The sequence below is a fragment of the Rhinolophus sinicus genome, chromosome 16, assembly GCF_057876585.1.
Source record: "Rhinolophus sinicus isolate RSI-liver-muscle chromosome 16, RSI-T2T, whole genome shotgun sequence".
Taxonomy (NCBI): domain Eukaryota; kingdom Metazoa; phylum Chordata; class Mammalia; order Chiroptera; family Rhinolophidae; genus Rhinolophus; species Rhinolophus sinicus.
In genome coordinates, this window is record NC_142516.1 from 47,051,048 (window position 1) to 47,077,337 (window position 26,290).

Sequence of the window (26,290 nt, forward strand, 5' to 3'; positions counted from 1 at the left end):
AGACCAGGTCATAGGTGAAGAAAAACCATTAACTGGCTGGTCCTCCTCTTAGTTCTATTAGATCTCATGTCTGCAGTTTGTCTTTATCTGACCACTTATGCTTCCCTACTCTTCCAGCAGGACTCCCGGTCCCTACTCACCCTCCTCTCTCCTCTCTTCTCTGTTGACAGAGCCACAGTTCGGTCAATGCAGGGGGGTGGGAGGAGATGGCAGAAATAGTTATCCTGGGAAAAGTCATCCATTTGTCCCCAGCTCACCCATTTCATTCTTGAAGGTGTGGTCCTGTGGGAGAATGGAGTGGGAATTCTGAATCGTTCCTCCTCCAACAAACCAGTTCACGTTGGGGTTCCAGTGATTCACAAAGCCACAGAGATGATTTTCTTCAAAGTCACATTCTGGCAGAAGAGAAAAGAAAACATACCTCATGGAGATGTAATCATACCTGGCTATACCTGTACTCACTGCAGAGTCTGCTCTTAGATATTAAAATACGTTTCTCACTCCCTTTGCCCACTGGAACCTTTGTACCAGGGTTCCTTCACAATCAAGAAGAGAGAGAGATTCTGTAACGAACAGAGATTGTAATTAATCATTGCCCCTTTGGATTGTGGTCCTTCCAATTACTAGCCATCTTACGTGCAGGGAGTGACTCATTACCTCTCTCAGCCTCTGTTTCTTCATATGTGAAATGGGGGCAATGTTCCCACCTCACAGGATTGTTGGTGGTGTGGACAGCTCCCAAAACAATGATAGGCGCACATTTGGTGCTTGGTACAAGCCAGCCATTTTTATCATCCATCTCTGCTACAAAGCACTGTTTAGGGCTACGCTCTTAGCTCCAGAAATTTTATCCTCCACTTTTCTTGCACCTGGTAGCCCATTCTTCCATCTGCTTCTCTCCTGATGGTGGACAAAATACCCAGAGCTAAGGGGAATGCTTCCTAATGCTAACGTCTGCTTTTCTTATAAACAAGAACTCAGACTAGGCAGCACAGGCATATCCTAGGCTCTGTGTCCTTATGCAGCTACTGAGTAGAGACAGCAAAAAAACAGGCCCCCTCCCCTGCCCTTTTTCAGGGCATTGACATGTTTGCATGGATAAATTGTTCCTGGCCAACAGATGCCTTTAGTAGGAACAAAAAACTCACAGGCCAGTGTATCCACTGACCCCCATAACCGTCAATAAAACACATGAAGTGTGATTGTGCTGCCACCTCTCGTTGGCCTCTCCACATCTACTCCACCTTTTTTCACCCTGCTGTGTCCTCCAGAGGTCGGCCTATATAGACTATATCAATGGGCCCCCCTACCTTCTGGCTTCCTGTTGGATTCAACCAATGGAAAGTGCGAGGAGAATGAGGTTGGCAGTGTTTATTCCTCCAGCACCCTCTCTAACAGGTCACCATGGGTTGGCTGTGTCCCTCTACTGACGGCACAACTTCTGTCAAAAAGCTCTTACCACACAGCTACTGTCTCCAGACTCTCATAACCCTCCTTCCTTGCTCCTTCAGATCTAAAGATGGTACCAGCTCATGAGTTATCACTGTTACTAGTCCTAGATTACCACATTATCCCTCATTGGTTTCCTTTACCCACTCACACCTTTGTAGTTCCTTGTTGAACTTTCCTCAGATTACTCAGGGTGAATGCACCCTCTGGTTTTACTTTCCCGCCAGGACCCTGACTGATACAGTTATCGATGTGTTTTTATATTAGCAAGCATTGAAAATTTTTATGATGTTCATTTACAACTTTTCCACTGCAGCATCTGCTAACCAATGCTCAACATTCAGTGCCAAAGACTGACACAGAGTGAAATGAAAAGAAAATAGCCCTCAATGTGCCAGGCACTTTTCTAAGCACTTTATATAAATTAACTTATTTAATTCTCAGAACAACCCCATAGGTAAGTACTATTATTAACCTCATTTTATAGATAAGGAACTGAGAGAAGCAAACAGAGTCATACAAAGAAAGGAGAAGTGAGAGTGTCAGTATAAGTTTAATAAGATAAAAGCATTGGCACTCCCGTTTTCTAAACAAACCAGAAGCCAGCAAGTGACTTGAAGAAAGCAAATTAACATTTCTTGAGTGTCCAGCACCGCACGAATTGCTTATATATCCATGACCTCATTAGTCCCCACAATAATCCTTTGAAGGACGAGGTTTATCCCCATTTTACAGGCTCCGTGGGTTGACTGAAGCCCCGAGGGTTGACTGAGCCAGCAGGTGGCGCTCTAACCCATGTGTCTGACTAGTCAGTTGGTTGTCTAAGACCCAGGCAACAGACTGTGGGAGCTTCAGGGAGGTTCAAGGAAGGGAGCTGGGGCCCAAACTCACTGTATCTTCAGAAAATGGTCACATTTTCAGGCTGTTTTCTTTCCCTTGCAATGGCGTCATTGCAAGGCCAAAACAGAGACGTGAGACTCCAGGAATCAGCAAAGGCTCTTTTGTGTTCAGAATCATCTTTGATACTCTCTTCCTCTCCACAGCCATTCAACCTCCAAGTACTGTCAGTGCTGAAAAATCTCTCAAACCTACCGCTTTTTTCCTACTCCATTGCCAACCCCAATTTTAGACCCTCATTATGTCCCTGTAAGGTCACAACCACTTCCTAGGGAGTTTCCTACCTCTTAAGCATTTTCCTTGTTTCTAACTCATTTTCCATGTGGCAGCCAGAGTCATCATCTGCACACCGCAGCTGTAAACCCCTCCCCCGCTGACTGACTTGTAGGACCTCCCAGCCCTGTAATTCATTAACCCAAGCTCCACAGCCTGGATCCAGAGTCTTCTGTAACAAACTCCCTTAGCAGTCCTGCCTCTCACTTCAAACACCCCACTCAGCTTCTAGCCTTTGCTTGAGCTTGTTCTGTGCTTTCTCTCCACTGGAGACTTCCTACCCAGCACCTTTACTTGACTAAATTCTTCTCCTTGAAATGCCAGCTCAAATGCATCTCCTGAATTCAGTCCTTTCCGATCTCCCCACCTCCCTGCTGCACCTCTACAATACGGCTTGTCCTTCTCCGGCAATTTCATCATATATAGAAATAGCTTCGGGGTAGACAAGTAGAAGGTGAGCGGCCACAGGACAGGGACTATGTCTTTTCCTTACGGCCCCTCAGAAGCTGGCACATAAGAGGCACCCAACTAACCCTGCTCAAGTGGAATCTAAGTGACAACTGTGAATAAAAAGACAAAGGCAATGAGGTCGAAGAGAAAAATGAAGTAAAGTGAGGAAAGAAGGTAATACGATGCTTGCTTTTCTGGAAAATGCTACGAAAAGCTGAGTTCACAGCAAACTGGAAATTACTTTTATGCGAAGGTTAAGGCAGCAGCTTAGGTTATCATTGCTGCATCTAATTTTCTTTCATTAATCCAGCCAGTCCAGGCAAACTCTAATGAGCCTTCCCATGCTAAAGACAGAAACAAAAATATGTCATTCAGCTGAACCTAGCAAAGAATTTTAACTACTATGCATAATACAGTGCATCTATAAAATACTTTAGGATTGATTCAATTACCCCTGGCAACAGTGGATTTTAGAAAAAGATTCATGTTCTGATACATTGAAAATGAAACCCACTTACCAATACAGTAGCCCGTTGTCATCTTGATTTCAAAGAGTGCAAGGCTGGTTGTGTTTCCCCGTCCTAGCACACCTTCTATTAAAATCTGCACAACACATGGGAAAAAAGGGAGTGAGACTCCAAAACATGTTTTCTTGTTTCAATATTTCAGCTATTAGTCAGAAGCTGTTCAGCAAAAGAAGGCAAAATGACATTGCTTGTCTCAGCCAATTGCTATTGGATATCAATCTCATGACGGACTTTATAAAAGTGTGTGTGTGTGTGTGTGTGTGTGTGTGTGTGTGTATGCGTGTACATATATACCCAGAACTCTGAGGTGAGTAAACTGCCCAATAAAAGCTCAGAGTCAGGTGCCTTCCACTGTTACCCCAAACACCACCTTTTCCAGTGCTTGTGGGTGGAGAGGAGAGCTTGTGCCTCTGGGGGAATCCATCCTGAGAACGATCAGGAACAGAAGCCAGAAGCTTCAGGGGTGAGAAATCCCGTGGAGGAGGAGATAGGGTGCAAAATCTGACGAGTGGTGGGAGACCTCCACATGAGATGGAGGAGGCTCCTAAATAAACTAACTTGTAGTATCTATAGTGCTGACAATTTTGAAAATTTCACACAAGGAACAGATAGAAGCGTGACAATTGATACGGCTGATTTCAAGCACCATTGTCGTTCATGTTTGGTCCTGTTTCTGAAAGTACTCACTTTCCTTTAGTGATTTTAGCCCAATATTTTGCAACTATGTTGGTGGGTTTAGGCTATGATATGCTGTTGGGAGGATGTGTGAAATAGGAATCTCAGACCCTCAATGCACCTTCCCTTGAGCTGGCTGCCTGATGGGGAACAAGCAAACAGGGACGGAGGAGATTTCAAAACTTTCGAAGAAGTGGGATGGGATAGGAAATTGAAAGGGGGTTAGGAATGGACAACATATTCATGAAGGCTCCATTGTATCATTTATGACATAGTCTCCCTAAATATCACACTTTATGGTCAAGTGAGTCCAGATTCCATCCATTTTCCCTACTCCAGTCCACATCCAACTTTATCTTACATGCTCTACCTTCCTTTTCCAACATTTCCGGTGGAACAACTTCCATCTTGGAAAAGGAATCTGAGCATGTCCTTTAAATAGCTTTCCTCTTTCAAAGTAGGAAAGTACTTTTCCTTTTTCCTTTTATTATGGCTAATGTTTTGTTTAAAATTTGTAGCAAACAAACCATTAGGGAGATAACATAAACATATACCACACACAACTTAGAAGAATGAAACAAAATTATAAGAAATGAGAATGCTTCCTTAACACCCATTGGAAAATAAATTTCCATTGAAGAGGTTGGTTTAGGCCCCATTTAGATTTGTACTAAAGTCCCATTTAAACTGACAGGAAAGAAATCTGGAAGGAAGCTCTTTTAAGAGATAAACAACATACTAATTCCCATTACTAATATTCTTCTCTGATGCATCTCCTATAAAAAATCACTCCCTAACACAGGAGATAATTAATTTCAATGGTGGAAGCTTTCAGAAGGCCTCAGAACAGCATAAAGCCACGGATAAACCCTGCACCTCCCTCCAAAATTCCACCTGCCTTGAATTTCTTGGAAGTGTTTTTCAAATCCAGGCTGGCTATGAGCCAGCTGTCCGAAGGTTCCTTAGCTGTCCAAAGCAAGCGATCAAAGCTTTCGTCTTCAAATCTCAAGTAGAGGTTCAGTCGGCTGGAATCTGATGCAGACCCAGACCCAGAAGACGCGGTTATCTGGTAGACCAGCCGGAGGCAGCTCCACTCCTCAGCCTGTAAGTCAGAACTTAGCAACACTGCTTTCTCCCCCTGTTTAGCAAAGGAGGAGTCCACATAGATGTAATGGCCTGGAAAGAGAAAATAACACAGGGAAGGGATCAAACTTCTGTTGGCAACTCGGGAAAATACACAACTGCAGTCCAGTCAATCGGAGGGCAGGTACAGCCTACAAATGCATTTTATTAGTCCCCCAAATGTTGTCTGATTGCTGGATTTCTGCCTTCTTGTGAAAAACTAGAAGGTCCAGCAACGCGGAGGCCACTTAACACACGACAACAACGGGGTGGAGCTGAGTAGCGCTGCCTCTTCAGAGGGTGATATGTGAGCTGCACTTTGCCATAATCTCTACTACTCCTTTGAGTACCTCCTGACACGGAAGCCAAATGTCTCTGTCCCGTTATACCAGACCCACTTAGCACACTTCATTCATCTTCTTGGTCCCCATATGCATATGAATTTGAGAACCCAGGCTAAGGCGCTTCTGAATCTGGAGGAACAGCAGGAGTAGGGGAACTATGTAAGAGTGGAGTGAACTCAATCTTCTCCTGCCATAGCTCCCCTCATACCTAATGATCCAATCTGCATTTAACTTGCATCATTACAATAGATTGAGTCGATTCGGTTTCCTCAGATCTTGGGGCCTAAGTAGAAAAAGCTCATTGTAAACTTTTTTTTTTTCATTAGGAATAAGATTCTCTTTAGGGTCTCTAGACTCTTCCATGACCAAATCTCATAGTTCCGATAACTAAATTGAGAAAGCATATACAAAACATGTAGGGCCGGGCTTGGAAAGCATGGGGACTCTGGGACTGTCAATCATCATTTCCTTGTCCTCCACTCCCTTCTCCCCTTTCTCACTCCCTTCTCCTTCCTCTTTCCCTCTCCTCTTCTTTTTGTCTTCTCCTTCCCTCCCCCACCCCATCCTGCTCCACCCTCTTCCCCTTTCCTTTCCCTCTCTCCAGCTCTCTGCCCTCCTCCTGCCCCCTCTCCCCATCTTCCTAATATTGACAAGTGGTGCTCTCTTGGCTACATCAGAATTTAGAACAGCATTTTTATGGGGGTGGAAAAAAAAGATTGGAACCAAGAACCTTAACTTGAGTCTTTCAAATCCAACCCTGGCCATCAGCTTCCTATAGCAGTGATCTGATCTGCCTGTGTGTCCCAGGGACCCATTGCCTTTCTGGCCTGCAACTATCATGCTTGCTCAGACGTTCACACATTTAGTGGCCAGCGTCTAACCTGCTGTCTCTCATCATGTGACCACTCACTCCACCCCTTGAATTTTGGGCTCCCCAACACTAAACTCCTACTAGAAAGGCCCTGACATGCCTCTGCTTGCTTGATGTTCTTCAGCCCCTCCTCCCAAATGCTGATCAGACAGGATTCTTGTCTCTGTGACGAGTACTGCCAGGCAAGCAGCAGCTCAACTGATGACCATCCTAATAGTTGGCGCACAGTGAGGGCATTGCCTTCAGGGAGCCTCAGTTGCCTGCGAAGCGTTTCAAGATCAAGAGCTACGTCCAGCTGGCAGTCTTCTTAACATAGCAACCACCAGCTGGGTGCAAATAGCAATTGCTTCAAGATACCAACCCAGGCACCTCTGTGGAGAAATCTGGCCCTCGCAGCAATCACCACCAACACTGTTGCCTTCTGCATTCAGTGAACACTCACTGTGAACCAGACATTGTTTTAAGTACTTCACACACATTTATTTACTAGCGTTGGGGGCTGTTGGGTTTTGACGTACTAAGCCAGGCATCTGGATGCCAACCCTTTTTTGACTAAAAATGCTGCTTCACTGTGACATGAGGAATGTCTGAGCGCTATTTTCCTTTCCCTACTCTCTGCATTGGCCTCAAAAGAAGGGACTCTAAACAGCTGGTAGTTGGGTGGGGTGAAGATGAGGACTCGAGGAGATCCTGAGAGCCCTTTAAACCTTTTCTGAGGAACCAGAGAGTTGGTATAAAAGAGGAAATAAACAAAGAGAGTCCCCACTGGGTCCTATGGAGATTCACATCCCACGCCAGCTTTGCTGCCATCCGAGGCCCACTTCTCCCTGGGCACTTCCCCAACTTCTCTTGTTCTCTTATCCCCTCCTTCCTTTCTCCATTCTAGAAGAGAACAAGTCACAGCAAAGGCCCTCAAACTTGAGCCCAGAGTCACCTGGAGGGCTTGTTCCAACACAGATTTGCTGGGCACACTCCTAGAGTTTCAGACCCAGCAGGTCTTGGGTGATGCTGCATTTCTAAAAGATTGTATTTCTGACAAGTTCTAGGTGATGTTGATGCTGGCCCAGGGATCACAATTTGAGAACCATTGTTTTGCCAAATGTGACAGAGAAATAGGACTCATTCTTCAGACACCTCTTATCTAGCAAAGAAAGAGCAGGCTACTGTAGGAAGTAAAGGAGGGCGGAGTTCTATTTGGAGGTAAAACTCAAACTTAGTTAGTGTGGGGCATAGCAGCCTCAGAGTTCATCTACTGGTGATTATCTTGATTTTTTTTCAATGAACGTAATAAAAAAATCGCTCTTGACATTTTCTCTCACTATGTCAGATGTTATTATAAGGATATGCTAATGCTCCCGTTACGAACCTTTGATAGCTCACACTATATAAAATGCATTGTTTAAAATACTTCGATCTTATACAGTATGAAAAGTATGACCTTATACAGTATGAAAGTTGGTGCTATTTACTGAGCGATTTTGACATCTGAGCCATAAATGTTGACTATTCCAAAATTTGGGGATTTTTGCATGTAAATTACAGGACTCAAATTCATTTTTAGGTCATGCTGTGTGAATGGGCCTATTGGCTGCATTATGACCCACCCAAAGATTTATTTACCCAACTGTTTTTGCATCCACTCAGCAGAATAATGCATTTTCCTAGATCGAATAACTAGCCCAAGTGGTACTCACCTCTACTACTACTGCCAAGCTCAAGACAGATTTTTCTCAATTAATCACTACTTTTTTTTTTTCCTGTTCAGCCTGGATATAGCCTCAGAATCCTTCTAAAGACAACATTCCATGTAGCCATTACTAAGAAATCTGATTTGGCACTTGAGTTGAAATTGTTATCCTTGCTATGGCTTCAGTGTTAGAGTATCTTTTGTGGTCATGTTAGAGCTAAACTGAACTAGAAGGAACATGGCATACTTTAAATAAGTTTTAGGAAATAAAGAAAGAATGAGGAAGATACTGATACCGTGTTTCCCCGAAAATAAGACCTAGCCAGACAATCAGCTCTAATGCATTTTTCAGAGCAAAAATTAACATAAGACCCAGTCTTATTTTACTATAAGTATAGTAAAATAAGTCTTATAGTAAAATAAGACCGGGTCTTTAATATAATATAATATAATATAATATAATATAATATAATATAATACAATACCTATAATATAATATAATACCGGGTTTTATATTAACTTTTGCTCCAAAAGACACATTAGAGCTGATTGTCTGGCTAGGTCTTAGTTTTGGGGAAACGTGGTATCAGGGATGGTGACTTACCCTGGACCGTCACTAACAAAATTGCTACTCTATGTGACAACATGGATGGACCAACAGGGGCTTATGCTCAGTGACATAAGTCAGACTGAGAAAGACAGATACCAGATGATCTCACTCATATGTGGAATCTAAAGAACAAAGTAAATGAACAAACAAAACAGACACAGACTCATAGATACAGAAAACAAACTGATGGTTGCCAGAGGGGAGGCAGTTGGAGAGCTGGGTGAAAAAGGTGAAAGGATTAAGAAACACAAATTGGTAGTTACAAAACAGTGACAAGGGATGTAAAGTACAGCATAGAGAATATAGTCAATAATGTTGCAACCACTATGTATATAATGCCAGTTGGGTACTTATCGGAGGGAATCACTGCATACGTTATGTAAATGTCTAACCACTATGCTGTACACCTGAAACTAATATAAAATAATATTGAATGTCAACTGTAGTGAAAAATTAATAATAAAAATATTTAAAAACCAATATTCCTGTTCCAGAACAAATTGATAAACATTGTTGGTGAGTGGTTTCTTCTTACTCTGTTAAGAATCATTTTACCACTGGGAAAGTGAGTTAATGAAGTCTTCTTTGTGAAATGTTTCATTTATTCCATCCTCATGAGAGTGACATCTGGAAGTTAATCTTGGACATAATTTACATACAATAAAATTAATCCTTTCAATCCAGTTCAGTGATTTTTAGTATATTCACAAAATTGTGCAACCAATACCACTACTATTTCTAGGACCTTTCCATCACCCCAAAAGGAAATCCCATACCTATTAGCAGTCATTCCTCATTTTTCCCTCCTCCTAGCCTCTGGAAACCACAGATGTACTTACTATCTATATGGGTTTGTCTATTCTGGAAATTTCATGTGAATGGAGTCATACAATATGTGGCCTTTTGTGACTGGTTTCTTTCACATAGCATAATGCTTTCAAGGTTTATCATGTTGTAGCATGTATCAGAGTTTCATTCTTTATTGAGGCTGAATAATATTCCATTTTATGGATATACCATATTTTATTTTTTATTTATCCACTCATCAGTTGATAGACATTTGGGTTGTTTCCACTTTTTGACTATTATAATAATGCTACTATGAACACATGTGTACACATTTTTATGTAGACATAAGTTTCACTTCTCTTAGGAATATGTCTAGGAGTGGAATTGTTAGGTCATACGGTAACGCTGTGTTTAACTTTTTGAGGAGCTGCCAAACTGTTTTCTAAAGTGGCATTTGCATGTCCACTAGCAACGTATGAAGGTTCCGATTTCTCTACATGTTCACCAATACTTGTTACTCTCCATCTGTTTTTTAATTATAGCCATCCTAATAGGTATGAAGTGATACCTAATTGCGCTTTTGATTTGCATTTCTCTAATGACTAATGACATAGAGCATTTTTTCGGTGTGTGCTTATTGGCCATTTGTACATCTTCTTTGAAGAAATTTCTATTTAAGCCTTTTCCCATTTTAAAAATTGGGGTATTTATCTTTTTGTTGTTGACGTATAAGAGATTTTACATATTCTTGAAGATTAGATCTTATGAGATACATGACTTGCAAATATTTTTTTTTTCCCATTCTGTGGGTTGTACAAAAAAGTACAAAAGTTTTTAATTTTGAAGTCCAATTTTCTATCTTTTCTTTGGTTATGTGTGCTTTTGGTGTAATAGCTAAGAAACCATTTTCTAATTTAAGGTCATGAAGGTTTATACCTGTTTTGTTCTAAGAGGCTTACAGTTTTAGCTCTTACATTTAGGTCTTTGATCTATTTTGAGTTAGATTTTGCCCATTAAGTTGTCTTGGCACCCTTGTTGAAAATCAACTGAGCATATATATAAGGATTTATTTTTTAACTCTCAAATTTGTCCATATAGGAGCACCACACCGTCTTGCTTACTATAGCTTTGTGGTGAGTTTTGAAATTGGAAAGTGTAAGCCCTCCAACCTCATTCTTCTGTTTTGAGATTGTTTTGACTATTCTGGGGCCCTTGCATTTCCATAAAGATCAGGACAGGAATAGGGCAAGTTAAAATAACAAAAATCACTGTTCTTACTGATATTCAGTCTTTGTTCTTGAATAAATGCTTCGGAATATTGCAAGTCTGGTTAATTTCAAGTTCTTAAAAGGTCGATTTCGACAATTGTTGCCAGTGTTTTCATTGCTTTTATGGGGACAGGATTTTCTGAAGTACTTAATCCACCATTCCTGCTGACATCACTCCCTTTCCACATCTTTTTTAACTAAAATGTTAAAGCAAACACAAATAAATAAGAAAAAGGCAAAGAATGGCAGAAATCACATGTGGGTTGGGTTGTTGACTATGAGTCAATCAGGCCAAAGGTTGGGGGGAGATTTACTAGCTAGTGTTGGAGCATGATGACAGGAGGGGAAGAAAGGATCCTTTTCAAATGTTGCGTTGAGGCAATTCAAACTGCTTTAGGAGACATTGGAAATGATAAAATCTTTATTACAGGGTCAGAGAAGAGCCAGAAACTTCCAAACAGATTTTTTAAAAGTAAGTCACCAATCGAAACTAATAACAAACCCATCCTGCCATAAAGGTCAAGCTCCGCGTGCCTCCGGGTCTGAACATATCTTCCAGTCACAGGCAGGCATCAGAAAACGACAACAGAAAAAGCTTTTGCGTTTCGATGAAGGCAGACATAGAGAACTGGGTTTTGAGGTCATGCTTAATTGCTGGACACATCTGCACAGCTAGAGCTGAATGTATTAATGACTTCTCACGGTCAAGGTGCAGTGTGATAGGTCTAAATCTCAGGCCACCACTCTGGCCCGGTGGCCATGGCAGGAGTCACGAGGAATTTCTTGGCACCCCTGCAGTTCTGTTTGCTAATGAATGTCCCGTCCTTCAGGTGGGATGCTCATGCTGGGTGACTATGGGGTACAATGGACCCCACCCTGGATTTGTGAAATATAACCTGGGCTTAAAACTTTATCATGTGTTCGCGAACTGTGTCATCAATTTCCTTATCTGCAAAATGGGAATAATAAAACAGCGGAGTCTTACACATACATTCAATACGTGGGAAATCATTCAGTGTACTCAGAAAAAAATAAAGCAACTGAAAACAATCCAACCACTGCAATATACACATAGACATATGAAAAAAAAAATTTCATACAAATAGCTACCGAATCTATTTTATAGATTTCAACACAAAAAGGAAAATTGGCTGTGTTAGACATAGAAATGGTATAATATATAGAAAACTATGTATACTGTACAGTGCATAATTAAGGAACTTTCAAGGGCAATTTTGACAGTATCCAATTTCAACTATTGTGCTGAGTTTAGAAGGTGAAGTTCAAGTGAGATGTATATCTATAGGATTGTGAGAACCTGATGAAAATGATGCATATACAAATGCTTTGTGATTGTAGTGTTAATTATTCCTCTTCTCATCATCAGGGGGAGGAGTCCTTTAATTGTTCCAGCGATAGTGTGAAATTTTGTCTTCTTTTTTTTCCAATGTGGACAAAAAAGGGACCACACACTACACCTGACAAGCTCAGGGGAGGCCTGCATGGTGGGTCTTACAAATTTGGAGACTGAAAATAACCACACAGGATGGTCTGAACATAGAAATTCCTAACTAAAAGCAGGTCATAGTGAGTAGTCATGTCCTAGGCCTCCAGTTTCCTTGGCAAAGGTTAGTCTTTACCTTAAGCGAGCCTGTCTGTTGTCTTTTTGCATTTAAGATAATATACCTTTGCAATGCCAGCATAATCTCCTTTTCCAGATCCCTCAGGACACAATCTCCCACACCAGAGCAGGTTTGGATGCCGTTTACATGGACACCAATATGGTTCGGGCAGCAGACCAGCAGCACATTTTCAATGCGAATTGCTAAGAACAGTCTTCATTCATTTCACCTTAACTGACTTTTTGATGTTGAAATCTACACTTTTATCCTCTTGAGGGCTGGGCTCATCCTCAGAGATTCGTCTCTTCCTAACTAAGCCCCCTTGGCTCTCACCCAGGATTAATCATCATCTAAAGTGAAATTCAGCATATTTACCCTTGTTATGATTCTGGCTGAAACCCAGGTCTAATAACGACACCTACATCTCTATTTTGTTTAGCGTGGTATCTTGTGTGTCTGAGACTAGGACGCTCCCTCCTTTTGGGCAGCGTCCTTCTCAGACTGGAGTTCAGCCCCTGCACTCAGGCGCGGACCTTCTCACCAGATTTCCTGAATGTCTCACTGCCTGCCTGGACTGGGTCCTGCCTGTGGAAGCAGTACAGTGGAGTGGTTATAAAGTGCTTATCATGCAGGCATATATTGGTTCAAATCCCAGTCAGACCAATTACAAATCATGTCACTTTGGGCAAGTTACTTATACTGAGACTCACTTTCTTCACTGGTAAAATGAGGATGCTAAAAGACTGACTCTGCAGAGTTTTAAAGAAGACCAAGTAAGATAATGTAGGAAGGCACTTAACATAGTGCCCAAGGGAACATGGTAAGATCTTAATAAATGTTAGGTCTTATTTTTCCAGATATCTGATGAACATGCTCCTCCTGAGGGTCAGCCCATCTCATCATCTCATACTGGGCCTCCGGTTCTAACTGCTGCTTGTTCTACCGGCTGCCCAGCGCTTCTGGCACCAACTTCTGCCCGCTGTATGGAAGACCCATTCTCCCTATTGCCTGCTCTACTGCTATGAGTACATCTTTTTCTAGGTCCCAGTGCCTTCTAGTCTGCTCCACCCCATTGCACAACTATATTTCCTGCTATGACAATCATTTTTGCAATCTATCATTTGATCAAAGCAGCCTTGGACAAGGATACGTGCAATGCATCAAGCAAATGTTCATAAAGTTGTTTGCAAAGAACCAGATGCCTGTTGTGGAGAAAGAATGCCTCCAGGGAACTACATCCTCAATTATGGATAGGCCGTCAGCTCACATTTTGAAGGAATCTTGCTTTCTTTGCACATCAAAGAATTTCCAAAAAATTAAAAAGTCAAATAACTAAATATGTGTAAAAAATGCAATGGGCATAGAATTTCTCAAAAACAGTTGATTGTGTTCTTAGAAAATAAATGCGGTAGCATTCCTCAAGTGCCAACAATGGTATTAAATACTTGGGATTGTTAAGATCTGACTTTTTCTTTATCAATACGATTCACGATTATTCATACATCTACTGGTTATCTTTGGCAGAAGAATGCGCTGCTCTGAAATTATCTAAGAAAAATCACAATACTTTGACAATGCATAAAATATCCTCACCTTCTGTTTGAAGTTTCCAGCTTTATGATTATCCTCTGTAGTTTATTTAATAAATCACTACATGCATATAATTTTAATCATATGAAAATGAACACAGATTTTATGAATTCATCTCATGTCATCTATTAGAAAACAAATATTCAAAGGGAATGAACAGTCATTGTGCTGCAGGAACTAGATTATTGACATAAGTTCTTCCCTCCTAAAAATGACAAATGATCCTATCAGGTGGGAATTACCACATTACAAGGGAGGAAACAGACTCATGAAGGTTAATGCAGCAATCCAAGGTCACCGCTAGTAAACCAAGGTCTGGCTCCAAGCCCTTGCATTTCCCTTGAACCACGCTAACTCCAAATATCTCCTTGTCTCTTTATTAATTTATCTTTTCATAACTGTATTCACTTTCCTATGGCAGGAGAGCAAAGTTGTCTTCCTTTTCCTTACACTGGGAAGCTGATGGGATGTACGTTTGTATATGGAAGCTCATGTAGGCTTTTCTGCAAATAGTTTTCCTGTTGATCGCACAATAACCAGATTAACTTTTCTGCCTCATTGCCTGAAATCTGAAAGGGTTTCAAACATGTCAAGTTTTCTAACATTAGGGTATGTCTTTTAATTAAATCTATAATAGTATACCTTTTCCTCTCCAAATTGATGGTTAGAATGAGTGGATATAGAATAAGACATTTGCATCTGCATTGTGGTTAGTGGCAATGGACAGAAACCATACCCCACCCCCAGTCCTGGCCTCAGAGGACCCCAGGCAGTGTTCCTGGTAGAGCCTTCTGGGAGTGGGGTGTGAGGCAATATGGAGATGAAGGGTTATGGGGCCCCTCAGCATAAGGGCAACAGTGGCAGCCCAGAGACCCATGAGTATCAACCTAATGTGCAAAGCACAGCTCAGAGTTTCAGCCCAGTGTCTTAAGAAGTATTCACTAATGTGCATTGAGCAGAAGGCACTATGTGTGCATCTTACGGGTAATCCATTTGCATGCTGGATTTGGACCCCTAACTGCCAGACAAAGGGTGCTATCCAACAAAAACAAATCTGCCAGGCTCCCAATCTCCCTGCTGGATTAGAAAGAATCTCCCCACAGGGTTTTGCAAGGCACATCCTTTTTCAAAAAGTTTTTGATGGGAATGGCTTCTTTTCTTCCTTCTCCTCTAATATGAGGTCCCCAATAATGACAGAGGTTCAATAAATTTCTCATTCCCATACAATAACTCCGCATGAGAGTCTTGGCTTCTGGACAGTTTCCATGGATTAGGAGAGGAAGAGATTGAAGAGATATGAGTTTAAATCTGAATCTCTCAGAAATCAATGTCCTGAGGATGGTTGACCTGCAGTGCAACTTTGTAATCAAGTCCCACTTCTGAAATGTGATGGGCAAAGTGATCTATAATTGAGAAATGTCTAGCATTTGCAGTCCTATCATTGTCCCAAATGGTAAGAAACCCCTCCCAGAATGAAACCCTCCCTAGTTTAGCAAAGAGGTTTTAGTTTGGGGGAACATTTCGAATATAGCTTTGTTTATGGAAAAAGGAAAGCCTGCACTTAAAGAGCAGCATAAAATTGCCATGTGTGAGTTTCAGTGTCCTCCCAGCCCACAGTGCTGTGGGCAGGGTAAGCCCTTTCTCCTGAGGTAGACACTGACTTTTCAGTTGTCCTTGTATTTCTTTATAAATAAGACTTTGCTCCTCTCACCAACGGAGCTAGAGCTTCGCTTATGACTGCAGAACTTCTGTAGAAATATGTCAGGGCTGGAGGGGACTTTTATGTTCAATAGTGCCAGAGGAGGTTTTTTTTCTCCAGTGTCATTAGGGATTAAAACTGAAGAAAACTGTGAGGCCAAATGCAGATTCACTGAATAGAATGTCACCATCGATTAGTACCGTCTGCCCTGGTCCTGGGACCAGGCCATGGGGGGCAGATAGGGTTCAACTTCTTTCTCCGACTCAGCACCTCTTCCCACATCTGGGGTGTTTGGCGTTTGGGGAGTGAGGGGAATTTCCACAGGAAGTTTGTGGCACTTTTTGCCCTTAGAGGTGGCTCTTGTTTATAAAATCACATGCAAGTGGCATTCACCTCTCTGACCCCCCTTTGATTTTAAAGGGCATTCTTCCTCTGGGTTCCTTGATATCTACTTTCATGGTTTTGCTCTGACCTTCCACCTGCTAATTCTCAGTCTTCTAGTGAGATTCTCTACTTTGTCTCTTCAGTGGGTCTTTGTGTTTCACTGGGTCTGGGTTTGGTTTCTCTACTCTGATGAGTCTTCCTCTTAGAGGTAGAACTGTTAATTGCCTACTCAACATCCATTCTCTCCTGCTTCCTCCCCTAATGTGATTGGGGCTGGTAATGTACCCAGCCAAAACACTGCCGTTGCCAGGGCACCCTTGCATATAGAGGAGACAAAGGCTAAGCCCTAGAGATATAAGAAAGTTGTTGAGTAGGGCTTCCAAGAAAGCTCCTTAAAGACAGCCTGACTAAGGCAGCATGCCCCTTTGATCCTTCTCCCTTCTTCTCTCTTCCCGTCTGAGGCATGGATACCACGGGCTGGAGTTGCAGTGGCCGTCTTAAAACCAGTAGGTGACAAGACAACCAACTCATGCCTGTTATCCGGGAACTTTCTTGGTTTTAAAATGGAAAATCCTATGTCCTGGGAAATGCCTCAGTCCCAGGCAAACTGACACAGTTGTTACCGTAGCAGATGACCCTGAGGATGGAAGCCATCACCGAGGGCAGGGTAGAAACACAGACAGACCAGCGTTCCTGCTCATGTGTGGAGTGTTCCAGCCAGTCTGGACTTCTAATCTCTGTGCTTTTCATTACGAAAGAGAAAAACAAATCCCCATTTAAACCACTGTTGCTTAGTTTTTTCTGCTATAGGTTTTCAGACTACCTGACTGATTCACTACCCCTAAGACCTCCAGCCTCATTTTTATACAGGTGATTCCCAAGTCTTACCACAGGCTTCATCCCTTATTAACTTCCAGACCCATACATCTAACTGCTTGCTGGGCATCTCCACTTAAACTCATTCTCTGTGCCCCAAATCCTGCTCTTCCTCTGTGTTCCAAATCTGAGCGAATTGAGCCCCCAACTCTCTGAGGACCACTCAAGGAATCTCAACAACTTCACTGATTCCTCTGTCTCCTTCTTTCTCCAAAATTCTACCAATCTTGATAATTTAATTTCCTGAATTTCTTTGAAAGCCATCCATTCCACCAAGTTCCCTCTACTGTACCAGTTTAGAACACCATCTTTTTTCCCCTGGATTATTGCAACAGCCTCACAATAGGTCTTCCCTCTTCAGTCTTGCCCCGCTCTAATCTGATCTCCACACTGTACCCGTCGTGTTAGTTCTATTCTGCCGAACTGATCCTTTTGCTTCCTGGCCTTAAACACTTGAGAGTCCTCACTAAAGAGATCCCCACTGTCCTTGATTTATAAGGTGTTCCGCCCTCATATTTAACCACCACAGTCTATAGGGCAGCCACAGAATTTCTTTTAGTTTCTCTAAGCTAAGACACCACACTCTCTTTTGCATCCAGGCCTTCTCACATGCTGTTTTCTTTAGCTAAGATACTCTTTCATCTCTCTTCCTTCTAATGTTCTACCACTACTTTCTGCCTCCTTTCCTACTTCACTCCTACACTTCATTGAGGTCTTAGCTTAACAGGGCCACTAAGTAGAGTTGTGCAATGCACAACCTAGACAACTGTACATAGTAGTCTTGTTTAGCTACTACTTTTCCAAGCAGTATACTTGAAGTATTCTTCACTAGATTTGAAGCACGTACAGGCACACACTATATCTTCTTGCCTCCTAGTAGGGTACATGAGTAAACGCCTTCCTGATAATAGATGTATCTTGTTATGTTTACTATAAAGGATATGCTAAAACTCTTTTAATGTGAAGATTTCTCATTGGTTTTGAATTTTGTAACAATTATTCAATAGACTCTTATTTTAGGAAATATGATATTTAATGTAACTTCACTGGTAACTCACACCACACTTAATATTTTCACATATGCTCCCCCCTGTGAACACGGAAACAGAAATTCTCATTATGTCAAAATATACAAAGGATTGTTAAAATGCACAATTCTTTGCCTTTCTGGAATGTAGACTTTGTGGGAAGCATTCAGAAAATGTTTCACTGTGTGACATTTCTAAAGCAAGCTATAGTTTTATCAGCCTCAAGTTTCAAGGAGCTCCAAAGTGCAGAGACCAGCAATACATCGAGAAATGATGAAGTCAGCATTGCTGAGCCGTCTCGAATGCCACTTTGGTTTCCCCTAACAACAGGGAAATTATTCTCATTTCATGCCTAACACTGCAAAAGTAGTCCTAAAAGATTACAAAGCATTAAGCCTGGCAAAAGGAAAACAAAGCCAGGAAACTCCAGTGTAAACAATCTGCCAAACACTTGAAACCACCACCACAGATGTTTGTTCCACCCTTTTCCATAGGGACAGGAAGGGTGCAGCTTTAAACCCTGCTGGCCCCAGTGGTGGTTTTAGAAGAGAAGTTTACCTATTTTGACTTACGAGACTCGAGCTCTCTATCTTCCCTGTTTTGCTAGGACCACAGCTGAGAGTACAGCTGAATATTTTGGTTCATGCATTATGCAAGGCAATTTTGTCAAACCAAAAGAGTTATACACATTTCAGCTTCGTTCAAGCCAGGATAAAACAGGAGTGCCTATGAAAATTACACCTTAGTACAGGTAAATAAATAAATCTGAGTTTAAATACATTTTAACTATATATTTATTTATATTTATAGAGAGATAAATATACATTTATTTGCACTTTCTCATTTCAAATTCTGCATTTTGTACTTATAAAGTATAAGAACAAGCAGGAGCAAGAATCCTCACCTTAAAAAGAAAATATAGCTATATAGGTACACACTGATCATTTTGTTGCATTCCAGAGAAGATATAACTTATAATAGTATGAGCATAATAATAGGAAGAAGAGTTTAAATGAAAACAAACCCCATAATATGTGTAAAATGAGTGATCTGATCTAGATTAGCGGCTTTGAAACATTTTGTTTTTCAAACATAATTGAACACAGAAGTTCATCTATTAACAGAGCAAAAAAAGAGTGGCCGTGATTGCCAAGTTCTCTAAATAGTTTCTGTAGTCATTTGTTGTCCAGAGCAATTTTGCTTACTGAGTCTGTTCTCTCCCAATCAGCCTCCTTTACAGAGGCCCCCTGAAGCTTGTCTTGTGGACATGGGGCTGGTTAGGAAACTCCTGACGTACACAGTCTTTGGGCTCTCCGATATGGCAGTCTAATACACTGCAAAGTAGAGCCATTCCTTGTCCTGCCAAGTCCCAGCTGGATTCCTGCTCCTTCCATGTTTGTGTTACCTAGTTAGCTAGGTGTTTGCTTTACAACACGAATTCGCTCTCTACATATCTACGTAAGTAACCACATTCACACTGGCTGAGAAGTCATCATTTGCCAAGGAGTCTTCGCTGAGTTCAAGAGCCAATATGCTCTACACCCCTAATGAAGCAGTTCTCAACCGTGGATGCACACTCGTGTCACTGAGGCAGGCGTTGGTCTACTAGACATCAGTCCACGTCCTGGGAAACCCCTCCATTCTGGGCAAACTGGGTTAGTGGGTCACCCTACTAACAACAGAACTTTGAGAATTTCTCAAGGTGATTTCAAAGTTAAGCCAGGCTTGACAAGCACTCTTATCTGCTTACTCTCCTACTTTGGTTCTATCACTGCTGAACCTCAGCTAGACAATGCACTCAGTGATGGCAGGATCTATCTATTTTACTCACCCCTTTATCTCCAATATCTGGCACATAGTAGGTGTTCAATAAATATAGACTAAATGAATTAAGCAGTACACCCTGCCACTCACTCTCCTAAGGTAAAGATGGTTTAAAATAAAGGCAACGAATTTAAGTCCAAGAACAATAAACACCGATGATGAAGTCCCTGTTAATATTTTAGAAATCCTCCTTAAGTATGAAAATAAATATATGACTATGTGCATAGGGCTTCTAAGAAATCACAGGAAAGTGGGTCAAAAGGCAGTGGGTTTCAATACATTATTTGCCATGGAGATTAGGGTTTTGATCACAATAACACTGAGGGCAACTGTGCTCATTCCTTACAATTTTACAGCACTTTACTATTCACAAAGCAGTGGGGCACATTTAAGCCTCATCGCAACCCCACGATAAAGCTGGAGAGTTATTATCCTCCGTGTCACGGATCAGGAAAGCCAGGCTCGGAGAATACACGCTGCCTGCTGCGCAGCTGTGCCCAGGTCCTACTCAGACAGCCAGATTAAGCAATTAAACATACTTCAGTATGTCCCAAATATTGCATGGGATGTATTTACACTAAAAAAAATTGTTGTTTATATGAAATTCAAATTCAACTGGGAATCCTGTATTTTACCTGGCCACCATAGGCTATAGGCCAACTCTTTTTATGTGAAAAGAAACTATTAAGTTTAAGGGTCACTGTGGACCCTCCCAGGTTAAATGGGCTGAGACTGGCTCCTTTCTCCTTCCCTTTCGAACCCTCTGTGATCAGACTTTCCTGAAGGCTCTGTGCCTAGCCTGTCTATGTGCCTTACTCTAGCATAGCCTGGCAGTGGGCCAAGCCAAAGCAGGGGAAAGGGTGGCAAAGAATGATACGACTGCTGTGTCTCAGGGCCCCAGGGCCACACTCTCCATGCCGACTCAATGGTTTTTTTTATGTTTTTATTATTATTTTTTGACACAGAATGGTGTGCAACTGAAAGATATAAGACATGAAGGTAAGTAGTTCTCTTATTCTTGGTTTCTAAGACATTCTTCCAGAGATATTTTATTCATACATATGCTAATACATACAAACACATATCTAGACATAGCCTTTAGCTTTTGCATAAATGGTTAACATACAAAATACTATTCTGTCATGATTTTTTAAACTTACTATATCTTGGAGATTGTTACATGATTTATCTATTTATTTACCTATCAATAGCTGCCTCATACTTTTAAACTGCATAGCTTTCCATTGTACAGATATACCATAATTTAATTAATTGGTGCTCCAATGATGTACATTCCCACTTCCTCCAACCATTAACTATTAAAGCAATAGTTAATGTGGCAGTAAATCTCCTTGTACCTACAACCAAGTAGCACACTGTTTTGAGTATAGCCGGGGGGAAAGCCCTTAGAAAGGAAATTGCTGAATGAAAGGGGAAATGCATTCATACTTTAGTTAAATATTGCCAAATTTTACGTCTTGAAATGATACCAGTTAATGCTTCCAGTAGCAATTACATGGGAATATTTTCTCCGTCCTAACCAATTCAGTGTGCTGAACTTTTTTATCTTTGTCCATCTGATAGATTAAAAAAATAGCATGCCATCGCAGTTGTAATTTAATTTCTCTCACTATGAGTCAAGTTTAACATCTTTTTCTATGTTTACGAGCCACTGCTATTTCCTTTGTGTGTTGTCCTTGGGCCATTTTTCTATTAGGCTGTTAGTTTTTCACTATTGATTTACAGAAATTCTTTATGTATTAAGGACATTAACCCAATATCTGTCTTATGTGTTGATTTCCCAGGTCATCATTTGTCCTCTGATTTATGCTTTTTTTAAAATGCAGAACTTAATGAGTTTTCAAAACATCTTAGATTTACACAAGCATCAGGAAAATTGAGTCCAGGGAAAATGTCATTTTCAACAGCACACATGACCACCACCGTGAACTGTAAGAGCCACCATGTTCAGCAGGGCTACTTATGGGTCAAGCCCCGTGCAGATCACGTAAGTGCTTGTCTCTTTAAGTCATCACAGCAATCCCATGAAGAGAGTGTCATTGAGTCATTGTACCAATGGTTCCTATGATTTATTTTGGACCTAGAGGTAGACGGACATAAAACAAAACCACGTGGAGTTTATCTCTGGTGTCTTCTCAAGTTTTCAGTCAACCTTTCTTCAGTGTGGCACCACTTCCCCTTCCCTGTCCTCCAAGTCTCCTTTCCCCTCCCCACAGATCCTGTGTACACTCTGAGAAAGCCTATTTCTATTTCTACGGGTTTTCCTGCCAGCTCTCAGCTATTCCCTCCTAGGGTGTAAACTCTACAGTAACTGCAAGCTTACAGAGCTCAGAGACAACTTTTTAAGATGCAGAAAATTCCAATACATATAAAATTAGAGCTATAATGAATTGATAGAATATAGGGTCGGGGGCACTTGCAGAGCTGCACAAAGTAGGAAGCTCCCTGTTCTGTCAGCTCATGCGTCCAACCTCATCTAGGGTATGAAGGGCATCAGAAGGCCCCTCCGGAATTCGAAGCACTGTGAATTTTAGAGAAAAAACTATCCAGGATTGAATGTCAGAAGGTATGAGGTCCTGCCCTGGTGTTACCTCTCTGTTAGCCATGAGTCCTGGGGAGATACTGTGGCTGGTGGAAAGAACATGGTTTTCGAATCAGGTAGTTCTTACTTTGAATGCCATCTCAACCAATCAGTGCCTGACTTCAGGAGTTATTCAGCCTCCTCCGATTCTCAGTTCCTCAGGTGTAAAATTGGGATAATAATCTGTTTCTCACAGTGACGTTAGTGAAAATTTAATAATCTCATGAATGGAAAGTACCTTGTACAGTGCCTGCTATTAAGCATGTTCTTATTAAAGCATGCTCTCAGATTTCATATCTGTCAAATCATTATTATATTACTCTACCAAAGAATTTTTATATTGAGCTCATGTATATCAGAGTTTTCTCAAATTCTATAATTCACGTTACTACCTTCATGATTTTACCATATCTATGTACCAATGGTCCTAATATTATTTAATGTTTTTCTTTATACTCATCTTTGAAGAATATAATATTTTATCTGGTTCCTTAGCAATATTATCCGTAAAACTTGGGCAATGCTGTGCTGGTTAATCTAGTACATTTTAAAAATATACATAAGTTATATATCAATTATATCTCAAAACTGGGGAAAATACACACACACACACACACACACACACATAATTATTAAAATAAAATTATGGCCATGTGCTACTTAAAATAACCTTAAGAACCACCGTGGTATGCATACTACACTTTGGGAAACACTAATTTATGTGAAAGTTAGTTGTTATTATCATATTTTCAATGTTTCAGTTTCAAGACTTGAACACTAAGGGCCAGAGAGGGTAAGAAATTTGATCAAAGTCAACCAGACAATGTATTGCAAAATTGAGACAAGAACCCAAGTTTGTGAATTTCTAAGTCAACATTTCCATTAGCCAGTTTCCTGAAATGTCTCTAACTGAAGCCTAAATTGGAATCCTGCTGTAAAACTACAGGATTAAAACTGTGATAGCCTCAAGCAATCTTGTTGTTCTCCCACTGTTGTTGTTATTTCTTCACCTAGGAAACCTGAGAGGCGGCCTTTGCCTCACAGAACAAGCCTGAGAGTGCACACCTGAGCTGACCTAGCTATCAGCCTTGCTTGGTATGTAAAAGCATCCCGCCCCAGGGGCAAATGGAATGAAGAGCAGGGCAACGTGGGGTTGTCAACACTATGTACTGTTTAGAGACTTTTTGTGGAAGTTTTATGATCTTGTTTCATCCTCTCCCAACCAAACACTCTCAAATGTATCCAGCTCTCTAATGGATTCTCTGGACATTTCTACCAATTGCCTCCAAAAATACAGATATGTTTAAATTCTATGCTTTAAAAAAAAAAATCAAGAAATCCCTAGTACTCCCTAACTAAATAGCAATAAAATGAAAAGAATCCATAACAAAGAGGAGTCTGGGGTCCTACAGAACAGTATAGGCAGCTCTGTGGTGAGCCCTCTTACCTCTGTTGCTAAGTAACAGCCGCAAAAGCCAATTAAGTTGAGGATGTTGCAGTAGGCGCATGTCATTTTTACATTCCCAGCATCTATTCCTTCACTATTCTGGTTAACAAACAGCACCCTGTTTTTTTCTTGGGGAACCTTCCCTTCCTTACTTTCAGTCCAGATGGTTTGAGTTGGATGAACCGCACCCGCCCCTTCCAGGGGTGGCCACATGACCCAGGCTTGACCAATTGGGTAACTCAAACCCTTTGGCCACAGAGATTGGTTTTGGATGAGCACATGGTCAAACCCAGGTAAATGAGGCTCAATTACAAGAATTTTGTGAGACCTGTTGTGAAAAAGAAACTTCCTTTCATAGGAACTATCAGTATAAGAATGTTGGCTCCATCATTCTGGGGGCTCCATCTGCTAGAGTCTATGAAGAAGTTTCCCTGAAAATGAAGCCAGTACAACAGCAGCCAGAACCAAGAGGTATGAACAGAGGGAGATTGAACTGGATGACGTTTTTTTAAGCCCCTAGCTGTTCCTGAAGCCAAATATCCCTGAACTTTTTATTTACATTAGGTGATAAAATCCTTTACTTTAAGTCAGTTTGAATTCAGATTATTTTTTTAAACCTGTGGACAAAAAAGCTTTGTTGATATATAAGTCAGAGTGAGTGCATGATGTGTTAGTTTGAATCATGAGGAAACAGGGAAAAGGAAAGAGAGAAGGCAGATGTTGTAAACTGGACAGTAGAAGCTGGTCACAAGACCAGTTTCTTGCCTCAACTTTTCCCCTACTTAGCTGTGTGGCCTTGAACAGTGAGTTAACTTCTCCAAGCCTCCATTTCCCAGTCTGTAAAATAAAGAAACCAGTAGTTCGGAAAATCAGTAGTTCTCAAACAGAGCTCAGTGGAGCCCTGAAGTGCCTCGGGCGATGGGACGGCAATAGGGATTCAGGTTCCCCAACTTCAATTCTGTGGGACTCGGTCTCCTTTTATCTATATGATTTGCCATTACCTCTTGTGAGGTTTTGTTGGAAGAATGGGTTCTATTGATAAAATGGACTAGCTGACCATTCCATTTCTTTTTATACTTAAGTCTATATTGAGTCAAGGCTCAGCCTGAGTAAGAACGTGGTTCCTCTATGCTAGGAGTTGGTCAGAAGCCAAGGTCAAGAACTCAATCCCTGAAGAGTTTATTAGCCTTCCACAGAAATAAAATGGTTGTTAATGGCAATGATCTGCATTCCTAACCTTGGGAACTGTCATAGAGATGTGGGTCATTGGTCACAGAGGGACTGGGAAGAGGAATGAGATGATTCCATGCAGTCATTAGTTCTGCCTTAAATGCCAATACAAACACCCAAACACCACTGGTCACACTCAAGGCGGGCAATCTCCTCGCAGCTAGAGTACAGGGTGGTGTGCTGGGAGGTTTTTTGGTTTTGTTTTGTTTTTGCCTTTCTCAAGATAGTGTGATCATGGTAGAAGAAACTAGAAAAACAGAGAGTACTTGTTACACAGTCAATTGCGCAACATCTGATGTGTAGCCACAGTGGTCTAAGTTAATATGGATTTGTTTTTCTTTATAGAGAAAACATACACACTGTAGTGGAAATCAGATGAGATGATAAATTTTATGAAAACATATAAAAGCACTTTTGTGGGAACATAAATTATTATGATTACATTAAAAAGATATTAACCTCCAGACAAGTTTTGACACTGTATGTAAATTTGGAGTATTCCAAATCTTTAAAAAATGTTATCTTGAAAAAGACATTTTAGCAACAATTGCCAGAATGGGTCATTGACAACTATAGTTGAAATAATTTTCTTTGCTTTATTCCAGGTAAAAATTGTGAATGTGACTAAAGTCTGTATAAAAAAAATGCATGTTCCAATAATAATATTGATCTTGCCAACAGTAGTTGAATATTTAATTTACTTTAATAAACATGTAGAAAGATAATAAATGAAAAATGAAAAATATTTTTCTATTTGCCCTTTTAGTCTTCTATAACTAGAAGTTTTCTCATTAGAGAACTACTTTTTTCAACAGTATGTAATAGGCAATTTATATTAATACAAAAATAAAATCATATATATCTTGAAGTTTAAGTGCTCTTGTTGATTAACTTCTGATTTCTATCACTTTGCTGATATGTTCTATAGATACACAAAGCACAGATGGCGGACACGGTAAGAGACGACAAGAGTTCAATAAGACTAGGCAAATGCAAGACAAGATGCAGGCACAGGGTTAGTTGAGG

General features: G+C 40.9%; 1 protein-coding gene across 1 annotated transcript in view; it reads right to left on the reverse strand.

Annotated features, from left to right (window-relative positions):
- Nucleotides 1–26,290, reverse strand: part of MAMDC2 (MAM domain containing 2) — a 132,583-nt gene that overhangs the window by 64,359 nt on the left and 41,934 nt on the right. Inside the window, exons 3-5 of the mRNA XM_019730591.3 lie at nt 5,170–5,447; nt 3,588–3,672; nt 258–395 (exon numbers count right to left, since the gene is read on the reverse strand). Of these exons, the coding sequence (XP_019586150.3) occupies nt 258–395; nt 3,588–3,672; nt 5,170–5,447 (501 nt within the window). The remainder of the gene's footprint in view (nt 1–257; nt 396–3,587; nt 3,673–5,169; nt 5,448–26,290) is intronic.